The sequence below is a fragment of the Nyctibius grandis genome, chromosome 11 (assembly GCF_013368605.1).
Source record: "Nyctibius grandis isolate bNycGra1 chromosome 11, bNycGra1.pri, whole genome shotgun sequence".
In the NCBI taxonomy this organism is placed as follows: Eukaryota; Metazoa; Chordata; class Aves; order Nyctibiiformes; family Nyctibiidae; genus Nyctibius; species Nyctibius grandis.
The window spans coordinates 16,243,756-16,262,896 of record NC_090668.1 but is presented as its reverse complement, the minus strand read 5'-3'; the positions used below and the strand labels follow the sequence as shown (position 1 = coordinate 16,262,896).

At 41.5% G+C, this 19,141-nt stretch overlaps 1 protein-coding gene and 1 long non-coding RNA gene across 2 annotated transcripts in view; one reads left to right on the top strand and one right to left on the bottom strand.

Annotated features, from left to right (window-relative positions):
* Nucleotides 1-17,166, bottom strand: part of TRPM7 (transient receptor potential cation channel subfamily M member 7) — a 57,757-nt gene extending 40,591 nt beyond the window's left edge. The window contains exon 1 of the mRNA XM_068410938.1: nucleotides 17,088-17,166. Coding sequence (XP_068267039.1) covers nucleotides 17,088-17,090 — 3 coding nt within the window. The 5' untranslated portion in view covers nucleotides 17,091-17,166. The remainder of the gene's footprint in view (nucleotides 1-17,087) is intronic.
* On the top strand, nucleotides 16,828-18,250 carry LOC137669059 (uncharacterized). Its single transcript, XR_011049035.1, has 2 exons — nucleotides 16,828-16,982; nucleotides 17,100-18,250. It is a non-coding gene; the product is annotated as an uncharacterized lncRNA (long non-coding RNA).
* The last annotated feature ends 891 nt before the right edge of the window (nucleotides 18,251-19,141 follow it).

Sequence of the window (19,141 nt, the reverse complement as noted above, 5' to 3'; positions counted from 1 at the left end):
TACACAAGTATTTGCTGAACTACAAACTGAAGAGAATGTGCCCGACCACAGTATTTCTGATTTCTGGAGGTACCTAAATGCCAAAATAATCCCACCGCCTTTACAAGAGGTGGAAGTTTTACCATAGCGATTTTAGCATTACCTATTTTTGATTCAGCAATAGCATTAGTACTCCAAAGCACCAATAACAGAAATTATTTAAGTGTATCTGCTCAAGATGCAAAGAATTCCTTATGTTATCTTTACTGAAATTCAGAATGGGTATTTCTAGTAAGTCTCCTTGTACAATGAAACTTTTAACACAAAGTTAACCATAATTTAAGGTTTTGTATATAGCAGGTTACAAACAAAAAAAGCAGTCACTAAAGTACAGTATGAGATCAGGTCTCAGAAAAAAAACCCAACCACCTACCACTCTCCGCCCTTTAACTCACATAAGTGTTTATAAGAGCCAACATATTAAAATAATAAGACGGCTAAGTTCTAGGAAGGCAGCAATTGATGGACAACAGTACTGCAGAGCTTTATCAAACTATTGTGAAATTATCTGAGTTTATCCAACAAGTTTGGTCTGAATTATTTTCTGTATAGAAAGTAAGCTTTCTTATTTGGAGAGATCTCAAAATAACTTGCATGACTTTCAATTAACACAAATATGGCAGGTATAAATATACTGTACAGCTGACAATCATGAACTTGTTCATGTACAAAAGGATCCCAGCTTATTCCTTCTACTCATTTGTGATACTGTACACTGTTGGAGGCTCATAAATTACACAGTATGTGTTACAAAACTAAACTTTAACTTATCCTAAAGTTATTGCTCTTGAAGCTGCAACACTGCATACCAACCTAGCAGTTCTGCTGGCATTTTTTCTACAAAGCTGACCAGCTGAATCAGGAAACTGAACTGGATTAAAAAATAATATTGCAAACTGTGACTTTTGTGGAAGACTGATAATAAGAGTTTTCAATTACTAATTGCATAGACTTCAGTTTCAAATTTAGAAGTCATATCACTTTCTACTGCATCTCATATTTCAGCTTTCAAATCTTTGCTTATACCATACAGCAGTTCAATATATGCAATAGTTGTTACAGGAAAAGATCTTCCAATTTTATTTGTGCTTTATTTAAAAATAAATAGACTCTATATTATTTCCCCACCACCTCAATTTTCCAAAAAGCTGAAGCTTCCATTTGGGCAAAAAACAATACACGGAAAGTTTCAGCAAGCCTGAAAACAAGAAGATAGAGAGGAAACTGTCTGCAGCAGGAATACTCATGCTCGCACTGCTGTACAGCAGTCCTATCTGTCTAGCTCACTTACAACCAACAAGATAGATTTCAAAACATTTCTAAGAGACATTCTGTACTAACATCCTTTACTTGTCTATCCAAGGAAAGGTCCACTGACAAGTTACTGCTTCTTATATAACTATACATACTGCACACGCTCTTTTCATGATTTACAAGAGGATCTCTTATCTAAGAAACCCACTCCATTAGCCAAACACGTGCTACACCATGGGACTGAACTGTGATCCCTGCCCAGCCAGCTAACTCCTAACTGAGCACTGGGCTCCTGCAGCTATAGCTCAAAGGCAGAAATTCCAAACAAACCTTTATCTTATCGCTTTTCTACTCAATACGTCAAATAAAACCAAATAAAGCCAAACAACCAGGATGAGTATGATATCCAATTAAGTTAATGCATATCAAGAGGTTTAGAAGTCGTAAAAGTTCTTGTGCGAAGAAACATCATAAATAAAATGCATACTAGCTCTCCTGGCAAAGATTTCCAGGAGGGGTTTCAAACCCTTAAGGCAGTAAGAGCTGTGCTCCAGGGAGAGTACCTGGACTTGTTCTCAGTACAAATTAACTGAATGATACTGAAAACGTGCATCCCAGGATGAGTTAAGTAACTAAGCCACTGTGTGTGGGGTGGAGAGTTATCTGAAAGACAGTCATGCCTAGATTTCCCAAAGAAAATATCTAAAATTTTGCATTAAAAATGCTACCAGAGCACAACTCAGTTCCTCAAGGAAACATTTCTAATTTGAGGAAAGGCTTCAGAACTTCAGCTAACGTCAAGTAAATAAGCAGATGGGAAGAAAAAAGAAAAAGGCAGGCAGTTTGATGCCATATATTTGCTAACATTTGTTTTAAACTCTTGGCTCCAGCAAACCCCAGACATTTAATTTACTTGCTTTCCTTGCAATTTAAAATGACATACCTCTATAATTACTGTTTGGGGTTTTTTGTTTTGTTTTTTTAAAGGAGGGGGAGAAGAAAACAAAGCATTTAGCCAGCTAATATTACAAACTATATTTAAAAGACTCTCTGCTGAAGAATAACAGTGCTGTCTGTCCGTAGAATACGCAACACACAAAAAGCCTACAAAATTTGTTCCTGAATCAATAACTAGAATACCAGTCAACCTTACCAATTTTTAAAGTAACTTCTACAGAAAGCGTGGATATTTGCAACACTAGAAAGACAAGGGCCCAAATATTGTCACACCACCAAATTATATTTGTACAGAGTGCTTTAACGTACCCCTGTGAAGTATGTCGCTCTAAATGAGAAGGATTGTTGCATTAATCTTAAATTGTTGTTTAATCCACTACAAATGAAAATTTTTGCATGGATATTTTACCCTGCTGCCCACACCAGGATTACCTCATTATTATTCTGAAATAACTATCATCCTCATCTACAAGAAAAAGTTGTTTCATTTCTTTTTTCCCAAACCCATTGAGGCACCTCTTGTCACAGAACCGGACCGGCTCAGACACAGACAGACCCATCGTGCACAAAAGGTGTCTCTGCTATGTTGAAGATCCTGTTCTGAGCAGAACGGCTCTTCTGGCTTCACTTGCTTCATATGAAACCAAACAGCTCTAGTTTTCTGGGTTGAAAGACTTCTCTAGTGAAAATATTGCTACAGTCCTGACAATACATTGCTCAATAGCAAAAAAATAATGGTTTTATTTTAAATAAAAACTGTTGAGGAAGCAGGGAAGGAAAAAGGGCAGTCCGAGAAAGTCTTCTGTCAATTCTCCTGCACACCGCATTCAGAAGCAGACCTCCAATGAGCCAGGGAGCAAAGATACGAATCTTCCTATCAATGGCTCCCTTAGTGCTGAAAACAAACCTTCATCAATCCTATTCTTTTTGAAACAGTTCAGGAGATTTGCTCTGAACAGTTTTCACAGCAATCCAGGTCTCTAACAGAGCAGCTATTGTTTCATCAAGTTCTTCTCTGACGTTAACGCAGTCATGACCGAACTCACCAAATCCACGTGCAGTTTTGGATGCAGAGAATACTTGGAATTTGTCAAAAGGGATTTTTACAGCTCTCTCAAGCTTGATGAAAATTATTCCAACGTGCTATTTGGAGAATGCACTGCTGCTGTGGGAATTTTTTCACCAAACAATCAGAAAGCATAAAATTAAGTTGTCTGGGGATTTTTTTTTTTGTAGATTCATTTAACTCAGAAGACCATAAATTCATATACAGAATTTAACATTCTGAAGTTGTTATTTTTAATCCAAATGCACCAGAATAAAACCCACAGACCTAATATTTTTGGGACATTTTTATTACATTCAAACTCAATCAACTTTACCCACATTATTGGGAAAGTCATCTTCTAAATGCAATACAGGTCTTTCAGTGGGAAATTCAGAGCAAATCCAGCATATTTTAAAATAAACTTTAAAGAATTGCTGGTTTAACACCCATGTGAAGGTGCCTGCTGTTCTGCAGTTAGACCAGTCATAAAATTACTTCTTTCTAGCAAGTATTAAATCTCAAAATGTATATATCATCCATACAAGGCATTAAAAAAATATTAAAATATACCTAGAAAAGATTTCACAACTGATTCTACAGTATGAATTATCTCAGGTCACACTGGAATAAACCATCAGTTGATTTTCAGAAGACACACGCACACTGGTGTAATTCCAGCTTTCTCTCAGCTGAGACAACAATAAACATTTTCAGAGTTAAATGTCCAATTAACAGATACAGTAATTAAATAGACTTGCCAAAACCAGAGACAGCAGATGGCATGCCGTTCCTGAACATGTGTATTTTGCTTTTTATTTCCCAACTTTCATCAACAGAATTTGGAATTTTGGTAGGAAAAAGAAAACACGAAGAAGGTAAACCAGTTTCACTTCTGTAAACTGGAGTAAAATTGATTTTACAATTTACATTTGCAATCCTCCCAACTAATGAAACACCAAGCTAAAAAATTTTAGCCCTTCCAAAGAATCTACAAATGACTTTCTCTGAGCTCCTAGACCAATCAAATTTTGATGCATTCCGTAAAGTATTTCAAAACATATATCAAAGCTATGATCTAGAAGCAACAAGCCAGGAATTAGCCCACGGAGTTTTCAAAGGAGATGAAGATAATTCTTTACCCCCTAAAACTTAAAACCATGGATGAAAGAAAAGGATAAAAAGGGAGCATGTGGTAGTAACTGCAAGGAAAATACAGCTACAGCTTTTCAGCCAACGTTTTTAACTCTAGTACCAACTTTGTTCAAATGAGAGATTCCAAAAAAATACATGGCAAAAGTATATAGGATTGTTTTCAAACCTGTCATACAGTGCCTGCTTCTTGCTGCCAGAGTCCCTCGTTCAAAACTCATTTTTAATTATGTTGTCACCAATATAAACCAATTCCATCTCTTACATTTTTAAACACACAGCCTACTTTTCCTTCCTTATCTATAGTGATACAATTGTATAGTCTGCACCCTCTTCACCTCTCTCAACACCAGTGATTCAGCTGCAGTCTGCAGTCGTTCTAATCTTACCGATGAAGCAGACTGCAAGCCTACACACTCTCTTAAATAAGACCAGCAGAAAGGTAGTCAGCATACCTACTCACCAGCACACAACAGAAACGATGCCAAGGCTTTTCAAGTGGGTCAAATAATTTCTGTGGGTATCAAGGATGGCCACTCAACCTGGTCCTTTGTGCAGGGACCGAGGGGACACACTGTGCACGGCTGCTAAAACCTCTGCACTTGCTGGCTCACCAGATTTACTTCACGTGAAAGAATTAGTTGGATTCATACCTTACGTTTCTGGCAAGTGCTGGGCTTACCTCGCACATGCCAGGCAGGGTGTATGAACAGACAATCCTATAAACTCCAGGTTTATTTTTGGAAGGAATGAGGCTTGGGGCACACTATCAGAGGTAAAACAATTCATGTAGCCTGGATCCATTGGCTCTCCTTCCCAAGCAACTTCCAGTCCCTCTGCCATCACATAGGGAATACAAATCACAGATGCGAGAAAGGAGTTAGCGGTGGCTGCATCTGGAAATACAGCAGCAGGAAAGGGCTCCTGCCGCCAGCCAAATAATTAATCCTACCCTCGATTCACTTCCGATTTATTCCCAGATGAAAAAAGCTCAGCTGTGGCAGCTGCTATTCATAGACAGCATACAGGCTGTGAGTTCACTTCACCTAGTGCAAAGGATATATTTCAGCTTTATTTGAGTTGCAGATTTAAAGAAGGTCCTCCCTCTCTGGTTCATGAAGTGCATGAACATCCGATTAATGCGTTATGTGCTGAAGCACGTTATAACCACAAAAGCCATCTGGAAGGGTGGATGTTGTTGGTCTTGCTCTACTACCTTCTTAGCCTTCCATTCACAGATCTGACTTTAAAAAATTTAATGTTGTAAAAAGAAACGTACTTCTCCATCATCACAGCAAAGATTTCGGCGCCTGCTGACTTTAGCAGGCTATTATTAACTCACTAGAACAGTGGAAACTTGTTATCACTAAGGGATTTTTGACATAGCTAGCCTCAGACAACCCTTTGAATATCTAAAAAAAAAAAAAAACAAACCCAATGGAAGCCTTATGCCTGCATTTAAATTATTACAGATCAATAATATTTCTCTGAATAGCACGGGTGAGAGGGAAGAGCAAGAAACATACCAGGGGGCATGTGAAATAGGTGAGAGCAGCAGACCACTGCTAAGGACGATGAAATTTCACACAACTTATCTTTAGACACAGTATCAGGGAAAACCAATTTATTTTTATAATCAAAACTACTGATACTAGGAAAGAGGCCCGTCAGCAAACATGCAATCAAAGAACCACCTGAAACAGATTTGGAATTTAGTTCACTTTAACAGTGAGTACCATAAAAAAATCACTTTGTCTAAGTCATGCAAGTCATCTCAGAGCAGGAAATTAATATTAGGCTGGTTCCAGGCTAGTATTAACATATCAGCATTGGACCTGATGCCTGAGGGAGACAGAAGTTAGTCACACAACCCCTGAACTGCCTTCACTTCCTTGGTAAGGGGAAGATATGCATTACTCGCGGCCAGGATTGTGGAGGTGTGCTGGGGTAGCTCATATTCTCTACGTTCTCCCTGCCTGTACATGGTGCACACCAACGTGACAGCATTTGCTAGCTACAGCAGGGGAACCAAACATTTTGGTCAACTGTCTACAGTGACCAGAGCTCTTGGGAGATTAGAGTAGGATGGAGAAAGCAAGATGAGCTGGGAGAAAAGCCGAAACAAGAGTTTGCTGTAGTATAGTTCACCTGCTGTAGAATTACAAAGACTTGGGCATTTTTGAATTCAGCTCACTAACAAAGGGCTACTGGATTCAGTTACACTTCCATTGCCTGTCAAGACAGAGAACTAGCTCTCCTATCAGAGCTAGCTAGGTCCACAGTTGCTCAAGAGTACACACTGACTACAGCCCTCATCTCCAGGCATAAGTAGCCTGACAGCATTCTAGAGACATCCATGTACCTAAACTCTTATCAGAAGATAAAGTTCCCCACTAAAACTATTTTAAGTAGTTTCTGTTTACTCTAGAAAAGTGCAAAGAAGAAACTTAACTGAGTTTACTTAGGCAAATGTGAAAGCAGCTAATTACTGTCTGAAATAATATATAATGCTTATTCAGGCACTTCTAAAAATTTCCACCCTCTGTTTTTGAGGGGAACAAAGTTGTTTGAGCTACCGTGTCTTATTTTGTTGATTTCTCAGGAGGCTGTCTTCCATAAAAATTGAGCTCTCCATCACAACCTGATACTAACTTCTTTTATGCTGATTTTCCCATTAGCATTCAACCATTTTATTATTAGCACGTTTTGAAAGTCTCAGCTACACTCTTACATCCCTCTTCATGAATATTTCTTTTAAATATTATAGCCAAAGCTGTAAACCTATAGAACGCAATGTATTGTGAGAGAGCTTAAAGTCATTCATTTTATCTCCAAATCAATACTCAGACTGCTAATATGTTCCATTTTACCTCACCATTTACCAAAAGCACTACAAAGCTGCCTATCACATCGTCCTTCACACGCACATAGCATTGTGAATTAAGATACAAGCACAGACATCCTAATTCCTAACTAGTGATTTAAACCTAGGTCTGGCTAGCTCTAATGAAGAGGGAAATAGAAGAATATCTTTTGGTGTTTCTCTTATCTTAGTCTTACAGGGTTGCCTCAACAAGCTTGAGTCCCCAAGCCGAGCATTCAGATCTCAAATCAAAAGCACAAAACTCTTACAAACACTTGTATAGAATTTAAATACTCTGATTCATCAAGTTGGACAATATCAATTCAGATGCAAACTGGGCAGAAAACTAAGGCACAGGAAAAGGCCACAAGGCTATGATCCGGGTGGGAACAAGCAAAGCAGGACATCCCCTTTGGTAGCAGCAAGATACTGGGTTAGCAAGACAGCTGAGCTGATCTAAGCAGACTGTCAAGGTACATCGAAATAATCCCCCAAAGCATACTTACTCTAGGCATCCAGGAAAATACTATAGATCTGTCACACAAAAAGGCATTCTTTTTAAGCACCTGTATCCTGATGTTCAGGAAGGAAAAGAAGCTAAGACAGTACTTTTCTATTTCTCGGAGAGCTGCCAATGAAGCAAGAACGTATTGCCTAAGGTCACATTTTAGGTGAGCAGATACCCTAGGTTTGAGAATAGCATCCATTCACCTGCCACTGGAGATGTTTTTTTTTCTAATTCATGGTATAATTAAAACCCAACTAACTCCTAATGCATTAATTTCAAAAGATTTTTCTTGTCCTGCATGCAAGATCTTTACATTTGTCAGAAAAACCCTGAAAAATCCAGTAATGACACTCAAGAGGATAGTCAAAAAAGACTAACCTTATCTTAGCAGTGATAATTTTTCTACATCCTCTCTGCAGAGAGAAGAGAAAAAAGCTGCTCTGAATCCCCCTCAGTCTCCACTGAGCAAGCCTAGGGACTCACTGCCTAATTAGCTTTTGCAAATAATCCTTCCCCTCTCTGCAAAGTCTACCCATGTTCTGCAGATTGTCTACACACATGTGACCAGAAAACATTTTTCTACAACCTGAAAACAGGATTTTCTGAAGACAGAAAAGCTTCAGTGTTGCACGTTATCTATAACAGGAAGAAAGCGCAGCCCAAAGTTTACTGTATGATGTTGTTCTCCAAATTACTATGATTATACTAGTACCAAATATTTCTCTCGTGGGCTACAGAACACCAAGCACAACCAGACTGATGCATTCAAACAATGACCCGTTTGTTAGCGGCCTCCATCACCACAGAACATTCACCTATAACACTAGCTGGCTGCCCAAACCAGGACAAGGCTGATGAGTGTTTTCTGCCCTCTTTCCCTATATAAGCAACATAAAAAGACCACATTGTTTCACTAATGCGTTTGAAACAATTATAGAGAATTTAACAGTGAAGAGTCCCCGAGTTCTACATACAGAGGCAGGATTTATACAGTAAAAGGCATGCATACAAACTGTGTTTTTCCTACAACTGAAAACTTAAAAGGATTTTTCTGCATAAGATTTCTATAAAAGCAACCAAGAATAAGACAGACCAATTGCTTAACGAGGCAAAGGCATAAATCCTCATCAAGAGCATTTCTGAAGCTGGCACAAATTAAAAGGACAAAGGTTAGTTAAGGGGATAATTCTGCTTTTCAATGCCTCTGGCTGCAAAGCCAGTCAATGTCAGTTTAAGAGGCTAACGTCCATCCCAACCTCCACATCTTTGCTTAGTGCCCCTCACACAGGCCGAGGTAAGTGCCCACAGATCTGACGCACAGGCCAGTCTGCAGCGTAACCCCGTGAACATTTTCAGCAGCACAATTAAGGCGTCAGTAAACTATAGCTTGTGAAACCACGAGGAGTGAGCCTCTTCCAACTAGTTCTGCATCCAGAGGCACTGCAACACCAGATGATCCTAAATTCCTAGAAAGTTGTTTAGGATATTTGTCAGCTATGGTATCGGTGATTCACTGCTCTTTACCTAGTGCTAGATTACTACCATGAGCAGGAATTCCTTCAAGATCAATCACTCTCATACATTTTGGCCAGAAGGACCACCCTCAGCCATGCACTCTTCTAACGCCTTCAGTTCAAGTTTTACTAAATTTGCTGTTTAACAGAATTCTGCAAACTACAGTTTAGACAATACTGCAGCCAGGGAACACAGGAGAAACTGGTAAGGCTTCTGACATTTAACACATCATTAACTGCACATACTCTTGTAAATTAACTGATTTTTATAATTGAAGAGAAAGTTGATTAACAGTTCTGTAATTACATAACTGGTATTTTTAGGCTCCAATCATGTGTCACTTAAGCACATGCATAATTTAACCTATTCAGGTGACTGAAGTTATACCTGACTAAATACTTGCATGACTGCAGCAGCCACAGGGGCAGGCTTTGAAAGGACGCTGAGCTTTTTCAGACTGGCTCTAGCCACAAACTAGTATAACGCATCGAGCTTACTACAAAAAGCCAATACACAAGCAATTTTATCTATGTTGTACATCAGCCTGACTGTCTTTGAACCTGGCCACATGGCTGCTGTGCTGAGCTCTATCAGAGCTACATTTATAGAACGTGGCTTTGCTCTCTCCTACCCCAAAGGAACAGGTTCAGCTTCTTGAGAAAGTTAATCAGGAACGGGAATAGCACTAAAAAGCAAGTAAGCAGCATGTTAAGAACATGGAGGAAAAAAATCTAGCAATATTTTGTTATGTGAGACAAGTTACCAACAGTGGGTCATTTGCCAACAGAAATAACCTGACAGAAGGAGTCAGACTCATCTTGATGCAGCTCAGTTCACAAAGACAAACTACAGCACAGCATAACTGGTAAAAAAGTTATCTTACATCTGGTAGCACACATTCAGAAAAGAAGGTCAAGAAAAACATCCTCTGTAAACAATTTAGATACAAAAGTATTCAAGCAGAGATACTATGTGCCTACAGTACAATTAGATATGGTCTGCAATGAAATTTGGTTTATACTTTTAAGAGGCTACAGAACCTGACTTCTGATGGCGCAGCTCCATCCATGCCTGCACACAAGGCTATAAGACTTGGAAAACACTCACGTAGAGCAGGTGATACCCAGAGTAACTGAACACTCACCAATACGATGGCACAAGTCAACCCTCAAGGACCTCAGAGCAAGCTTCCAAACCAGCTTCACAGCTGATGTCAAGTTTGTGGTGCCACAATCCCATTTTTCCTAAGTCTCTGCATATGATCCCACCCTATCTCATACCAGCACCAGCATTTATGCAGTCACGTGGAGAACCGATTCAGCAAAATGACCGACAAAATAATTAATCCTCAAAAAAAAAAAAAGGAGGTGATTAGATGTTTATTCAATTCAGATCCCTGAAATAGTGACTGAGCACAGAGGCAAGCACAAAGGGATGGGTGGAAGGGTGACAGCCAGGGCTTAGATGAGTTTAGACTGGATTACAACCACACCTTGCAGAAGAGTTTTGGCAGATTTGGGAGCAGCTAGTAAAGATGCTATGGACTTGAGCATCAACCCTGCCCGGTATCAGAGATTATTATCCTGCAACACACACATCCACACCTCAAGCACTCCACGTCAGTCTAGGAAACTATATTGTCAATTAAGTGAGTAAAAGTGGGACGACCTGGACTGCTAAGTAATACTAGTTCTAAAAGTGCCCTGAGTCTAGAAATTTTTAGGCAACAAGTGCTTGTAAAATACAGTATTCCTAACAGAGCAACTAGAAATTTATTTGCAGAAGGCATAAATGTAAATTCATTTATTTATTAAATTTAAATTTTAAAAGTCAAGTTTGTTAAGTCCACATTTCACAAAAAAATGATTATCACTTTGCAGTATTAGGCTTAGGAGGAGAAAAACTTAGCAGGTATTAGTATAAGAACCATCAGCCAGGGACATCTTGCAAAATTCCACCCAGCACAAGCCAGGGGACTACAAAGTGAAAACATCGCTTCTGTTCATCTCTTAGCAAAGGTGTATCAAGTAGATAAGATTAAGAAATAAGTACCTCTGCATAGAGGTAAGTGGGAACAATGCACAGAACAAAGGCTGGTATTCAGTTGCAATAACCATTGTGTTAAGACTGACTGAGCTGTAACAGACACTTTCCCAGGCTTTGAAGATTATGGAGTTGTATTACGGTGAAAGACTGAACACCTAGATTAAATTAATTTAGAGCTGTAACTGAGAAAGCGTTCCAAGCAGGAACGCATTAGTGTATGACAGCAAAAATACACTGCAGTAATCACCCAAAAGACTGTCAGTAAAAAATTAAAACAAACAAACAAACAAAAAACAGCAAACCAGAACTTAATAGAAATATGCCAGTTCTCAGAACCTCCAGCTTATTTTTTTTTTTTTTTTAAAAAATCTCATTTGGTTAGCAGCAAACAATTAAAGGCAGAATCCAATAGCACTGGGAGTCATCCACACCAGACTTTGAGATCCATGACTAGGAAGCAAAAAGCCTGACCAGGCTGCCACAGACCTTGAAATAGCTCCAAAGCTCTCCAGCTCAGAAAGAGGCCTCCTCAAATTGTTGCTGTTACAATTACTAGCATAGACATTGATAAGATGCATAATTTTCAGACGTAGACAAACTACCTACACACATCTACCTATACTCTTTGAAACTGTGTATTAGCCAGCTGCATGCTCTTTGCAAAATACATGATGTGCAATAAAACAAAATAAGCACCTCATTCAGCACGTATCTGAACGTAAACTAGTGATCTCCACGGACAGGTTGAAGAAGAAGTAGCAATAAAGCTTCTCAGAGGGTTTACAATAGCTGTTTCTGCAGTTGGATCATCCTCTGAAAACATGAGTTGTCAAACTACACACAACAGAGCACCAACTTTATTACTGAATGAGCCTGCAAAATTCCAATTTTCCAGCTGTAAAAAATCAAGATATGCTAGGACACATACCACATGCCATCCTCCTTCAGCTGAAATCATATGGAATAAAGATGGGTTGGGATACACTAACTCAGCAACTGCACATTTGCCATACACACAGAGACTTCAAACATTTCAGAAAATCTGACAATAGAAAATGTGTGAAACAGCTTGAGTTAGCTTGTGAGAGTCTTTAGGAAAAAAAATATATTGCTTTTAATAACACAAGTATTAAATAATACATAACTTTGACGCGACTTTTAGGGTCTTTTTTTACAAAGACATAGAAATTCCCAGAATTAAGGTTAATCGAAGCCTACCACCTCACTAACATCTGAACTTTGCTTTAGTTAACAGGAAAAAAAAATGCATAACTTATAAACCAAGTTCAATCCACTCTGACATGCTGTCAGTTTGTTACCATACTTTAAACTCTCCTTGGCAATCAACCACTACATTTATCTTACAGACTATTCCTGCAACATCCTCATACTATGTTGTCAAACCATTTCCACAGTTAAATATTCTAGTCCTTTCATAAGGCAGCTTTTCAGAACTATCAGCACCACTATCAGCAACACAGTTATTTTTCTGCCTGTATTTCCCAGAGGTTTAGGACACTTTCTGCACAATTCTTAGGAAGGAAAAAAAACCTGACATAGTTAAGGATAACGATGTTATTTATCCCAGTTTCTCTGATGCTTTTTAATATTTCATTATCCCATCAGAAGTTCATTAGCCTTTCCCTCTTGGAAAGAACAGGGGAGTAAGAAATTTCCCCTGCTTGCCTAACAGTGATTAGACAACCTGCAATGTCCCTAGTTCTGTGCAAGAATTACAGCAGCTGGGGAGAAAAACAAACTCGAGCTGTACTGTGGTTCCAGCAAACCTGGTAGTTAAAGAAAGTGGCTCACGCCCCTGCTTTAAAACAGCTCGCATCCACTTTACATGCAAAACATAGGTGTAAAGAAGGCTGAAAAAACCTCACCGCTCCTCAAAACAATAGCATCCTCTCTGTCAGTGCAACGGCTGTGACGGAGACTAGTCTCCAAAACACTGCTGCTCGGGTCTGTGGTCCCACCCAGTCAGATGCCAAGGCTCAGTGTGCCAGGCAATGTTGGTTTAATGACTGGCTGCTACCAAAAAGACAAGTCACCTCCTGCACATCCTACCTCCTCCCCTGCGCAGCAGCACTGATGCCCAGGTAGTCCTGTGCTGAGCCAGGTCAGGAAGCAAAGCTTGCCAATACAAAGGTTTTGGGGTTTACTTTCTCTGTTCTTCTGTTAGGTTAGCTTTCTATTACTTGAAATACAAAAACATCTACAATTCAAGTAAAAGAAAAGCTAAGCTTAAAGAAATAACAGAAACCAAGGATTAGTTAGATCATTTTCAGTATAGGTTCTATCACGATATATTAACATGACACCATTACCTGTACATTCTTACTTACTATGTGAGAAAAAAAAGATTAAATCAAATAAAGGACAGTAACAGGATAGCAAAGAATACAGTAGAGGATAAAGAAGGTTTCAGGCCAGGGAACATGAAGAAAGCATGCAACAAACTTCATTCAAGTTTTACCACAGGTCAAGTCAGTATCACTGACTACTTTTTGTAGAAATAATGAAGCATATAGACCCATTTGTCCAAGGCCACCACTACTTGTCAGTATCAGAGGCAAGAAGTGACTTTATCTTTAATAATTATATAAGTATCTTATCCAAATACACACACAGAGTGAGAATATTCAGTAATTTATCTGCTGAAAAGCCAGCTGCTGGAATCTCAACCAGTGAAGCTAAAATGCACCATGACAGAATTAGTCACATTAGAAACAAGAAATATGGCCTCAAACGTCAATTCTGGAAAACACACACATTGATTTAACTGCCAGTTTGCCTTTAAAACAGTGGGACAGAAAAAACAGAACTAACGTTACTCGTTTCAGCAAATGAATGTGGCACGCAAATATTGCGGCCAAAGTAGACATGGTTAAAGGAAATGAGAGATTCCAAAAGAAAGAAATATCTGTTTTAAAAAAAAAAGACAAAGATACATTTTTCAGGCTAAATACATTGGCATGAGAAGTATAATTTCATTGTCTTGATTTTTCAAAGCATTAGCCATAATTTTAAAATCCAACCCCAAGTCTTTAAAAGACTGGAACTTCAAATTTGGGCTTGTTTCAGACAACATGCTGAGTATCAGAAGTTTAGTAGCAGTGTCACTGCTAGTATAACTATGCATTAAACTCCTAATTAGGCTAATCAGGGTCTTTTCTGGGAAAAAAATTAAACTTACTATGCAAAATCCGGTCAAGCACACAAATGGTAGACTATAAAAGCATCTCCCTCCCTTCACACAGATTTTTTGACAAGTCCTCTTAGAGATTTATTTGCAACATTACTGGTGAAAAATCAACAAATCAATATGGCCAAACCCTCTTGTGTCAGCATCAATTATTTAAGTTCAAAACAATATTGATATGTTTAGAAAATACTCATCTGTCATGACTGTCCCCAAGGAGCAAACAGTTAATAGAAATGCACCTCATGAAGGGACATGAAAGAGAAGCTGGAAAAGTTTGGGTGTTGGTGCAAAGCTTCCAGGAAAGGGAAGCACAGCAAGTGGTAAAGATAACTATAAGAAAAAGAGAGGAGTTTGGATGCTGCAGTCTGTCACCAGCAGAGCAGAGAAAGCAGGGCTGATAAGACAAAAAGGTAAGGTGGCAAGACTAGAGTTACGAAGAGCCTCAAGGGACAAGAAGAGAAGCAAAAGTTTAAAACACAATAGAGAACCTCTCTCCAAGACAATCCACGTGGGGAGGTAGACGATCTGATAGAGTATCTTTAAATATAAGTGAGATAACTGCGAAATGTAAGGTGATGTTTCAAGGTGCCTTTGTATGACAAGTGAAAATTATCCTTCCACTCCTGAGCTCAAACAAGCAAAAAAAATATCAAAGTAAAACATCAGGAAACTAAGGTACAAACAGTCCAAAACCAGCCTAAACAGTTCCACATGCACAAAGGCTTTTTCTCCCACTTTAAATAGCAAAGTCAAGAACAGCCTCATACCAGAAGGTATGAAGGATGATCTAGCAGACAGTTATCTCACCCACACAGACACATTAAAAAAAAAGACTGAACTCCCAGAACTGGCACACTGAAAAACTCACTCCTTAGAATAATTCCTGATTTAATGTTGGACACTGTCCAGCAATTCTTCAAAACTGCTAAATAGTCATGGAGCAGCAGGGAGATTTTTAGCAAAATTAACTTGCATAAAATGTCCTATATTCAACTCAGGCAAAACACCTGTTAAACAGTGGTTTCAAAATAGTTGATAAACACATGGTAAGTATAAAACATTGCATTCATGTTACAATGCCAGAAAAACTGCTAAGCCACGATCAGTTTACACATCTATAATGGTTAAAAACAATCTGTACATTTCTAGGCTATGCCAGCACCAACAAAAGACCAGAATTAAACTAAAAAAAAAACAAAAAACAAAAAACTAAAAACCCAAACTACAGAACTAAATAAACACACTTCAGTTGAGAAGAGCAAGTACCACGCAAGTGGGAGATGCCAAGTACTTTTTCAGGTCAGAACGGAAGGTTGCACTTTCAGCTTCTTCCTAGGAGAGTGCTGGATTTGCAGATTCTAGAAAACGACAGCCCACAGTTCTACACAGTTCACAGATATCATCAGAAATGGAAGATTCATGGGTATAAACCCCTGTGGTTTTGAACAATATACTGTGAAATAAAACACTTTTATTTAAAATTAAATAAAGCATCTGACTAGAAGTTCAAGCAGATTAGTGAAATCGACAGATTTACACTGAACACTTAGATTTTCAAAATGATTTGAAAGCACTTGATGTGACAGCTCACTGCTATAAATATCAATTAAGGAATAAACTTAGAGGGATAAAGAACTGATTAGCAGCCAGAAGAAAGAGATGGAATTAAAACCGTTTCCTTTGTACAAGCTCATACACCTCTTTGTAAGGGTTTACACACTCCTTTGTATATGACAACGTGTAGAAATTGTAAAAGTGAAACAGGTAGAACGGTAAGAAGGGAAGAACAGCTGCATCCCAGAGACCTACATAGTCCACCATATAAATTCTGGTATTAGACAAAACCGTGAAGAAGGATCACGGCAGCACTCAAAGAGCACCAAACGAAAGGTCTCGTTTCAAAGCAGTGAAGTCCCCCCCTGCCGCAGGATGGGCTCCCCAGAGCGCTGCTCCGAGGAGCGGAGGGGTGCGAAGGGCAGCGGTCGCCCCCCGAGGGGCCGGCGGCAGCAGGGCGGCGCTGCCTGTCCCCGCGGGCACCGTGCGAGGAGGCTCTACAAATGCCGGGCGGCGGCGGGAGCCTCGCCCCGGCAGCTCGGCGCAGCCCCGGCCGACAGCTCCGGGAGGGCAGGGCCCGCCGCGCCATGCGGGGTCGTGGGCGGGCGGGCGATGCCGGGGCACCGCGCGCGGACGGGCCTGAGGCGCCGGAGCCCGCACCTCCCCTTCCGGCCCGGAGGTGACAGCCCGGCGGGGCCCCTCCGCCCCGCCGCTGAGGCGCCCCGGTCGGGGCGGGCAGGGGAACGGCCGTCGCGGCGGGTGGCGGGCCCGGGCGCGAGAGGGACCGAGGCGGATCAGGACGGCTGCGGCAACCGGGACCCGCCGCAGCCGGCTGGGACAGGTCTGAGCCGGCGGCCGGCGTCCCCATCCCTCCCCCCTCCCCGCGCCCCGCCGGGGCGAGCCCGGCCCCGGCCCCGCCGCCGCGGCACCCCGCCGCCGCCCTCACCATTCTCCTCAGGGCCGGGCTGGGTCTCGGCGCCGACTCTGGCTCTCCTCGCGCCGGGCAGCTCCTGCTCGTGGTTCGGCGTCGGCGGTGGCGGGGCCTGTCTCCATCTATCGGGGCTGAGCTCGGCAGCAGCGGAGGGCTGGGTAGGGAGAAGCCAGGTGAGGATAACGCTCCCGGGGCGAAGCAGAGAGCGGGGCGAGGAGGACGGCGCTGGCTTCACTCCGCACCGGGACCCAGCGCTGGCGGCGGCCTCGGCCCGGCAGCTCTTTCTCATAATTGTGCGACTCGGCCGGCGGAGAGCCGCGGCGCTGCCGCGTCAGCGCGCACCGCCCCCGGGAGGAGGGGGACGCCGGGGCGGCGCGGCGCTTCCCGCTCCTGCCCGCCCGCCGCGCGGCCGCGTGTCACCCCACGACCCGCCTCAGGGCGGGGGCGGCCTCGGCCTCTCCACACGGGAGGGGGAGAGGAGGAATCCTGACCCGCGTCCCGAAATACCCTGAGCAGGTGTAAACGGCTGCCGGGCAGGCGGCCGTACCCCCCGTGAGCGGGCGGTGAGGTAAAGGCCCAAGAGACGTTAAAAACAGACCTTTCCGTGACAGAAACCAGCCTGACTGGAAACGCGTGGTTCAAAGAGGGAAGCTCTGCTCCCTAAAGCGCTGTCGCTGTAAACTTCAGCCTTAGCATCGGTCTTTACCGCTCCCCGGCGGCGCCGGCGCAGCACGGGCGGTGGTGAGGGCTGGGCGGGTGACGGTACAGGCGGGGGCCGGCGGTTGGGTCTGCGCTTCCCGGTCGACGAGATGTCACCTCAGGCCGGGTCGCCGCTGCACCGCGCGTTGGCGAGTCGCGGGTAGCTGGTGCCTGCGGCATTATTCGGTATTTACGCTACGTCACAGGCACCAGTATTGGATAAGATTCGTTTGAGCTTTTCTTACCAGCCGTGCATGGAAGCGCCGCCATTAGCACCGTGTCAAACACGTTTTGTAACTCGGGCTGAGCAGAAGTGGAGGAACGTTCATTTTGGAGGGAAGAAGGAGACTGCATTTCTTCCACTTCAACCAACTCCTGTTCCCCGTGTAGATTAGGAACTGCCCAGGGCAGGAACCTTGACTTCTTCTGTCAGCAAAACTTGAGAATTAGTATCACTAATAAAAAGCCTCATACAATAATTCCTGCTACACGTTTCAGTATTTATCTTTTGCAACAAACCGTATGCTGGAATAAACCGCATTTCTAAGGGAAGAAAAAGTGATTAATTAAGTTTGGCTCAAATTATTGGTGTTCCCTAAATATGAAAAATTAAGATTTCTTAGAAAAATCTCTAAAATGTATGTCTAATATTACTGTTATACCATTAATTTTTATTTAAGACATACATAGGGAGTAAGGTCAGTGTTTCCTTTGCAAAGATAACATGGTTCAAAAGTGAGTTAAATCTGGCTTTTGAGTAAAACTGGTCCTGGTAACATTTCTAAAATACCATAGCCACACAAGAACAGTAATTTTGTATAAACTCAATCAGAGCATTCAAATTCATTTAAAAACTTTGATTTTCATTATCAGAAAATGAATTTAATTTCATTTTCATTTGTCTGCGCTGTTGTGACATTATGTTAAACCAGGTATCATCCATCTCCCCTTGCTGCAAAAAGCCAGCATTAACTCTGCATAGCGGGCTAAGCTGATGAAAGATGTGAGCTGTAAGCATGTGCTCACACCTGAACCATCGGTGCAATCACAGGGTAACAGTTCTGCACATACTCACAGCCAAAAACTGGTGAGCCTCAGCATGACAGAAACAGTCTCTTAAGAGTCTGAGGCTCAGTATGCTACTAAATTTGCTAGAACCACTCCAGTGATGAGAAAAGAATGATCAAAAATTAAACCAAGCATTAAAATAAACCAGCAGAATTGGCAGCTGCTAGTTTAAACTGAACTGTAGATACCAAGAAACCAAACTTCCTCCTATTAACAGCCATTTAGCAGCGCAAGTCCAGTAGTAAATCCTGGTAGCAGAACTGCTGCAAACAATAAGTGCACATTTGAGAAGACCTGCACAC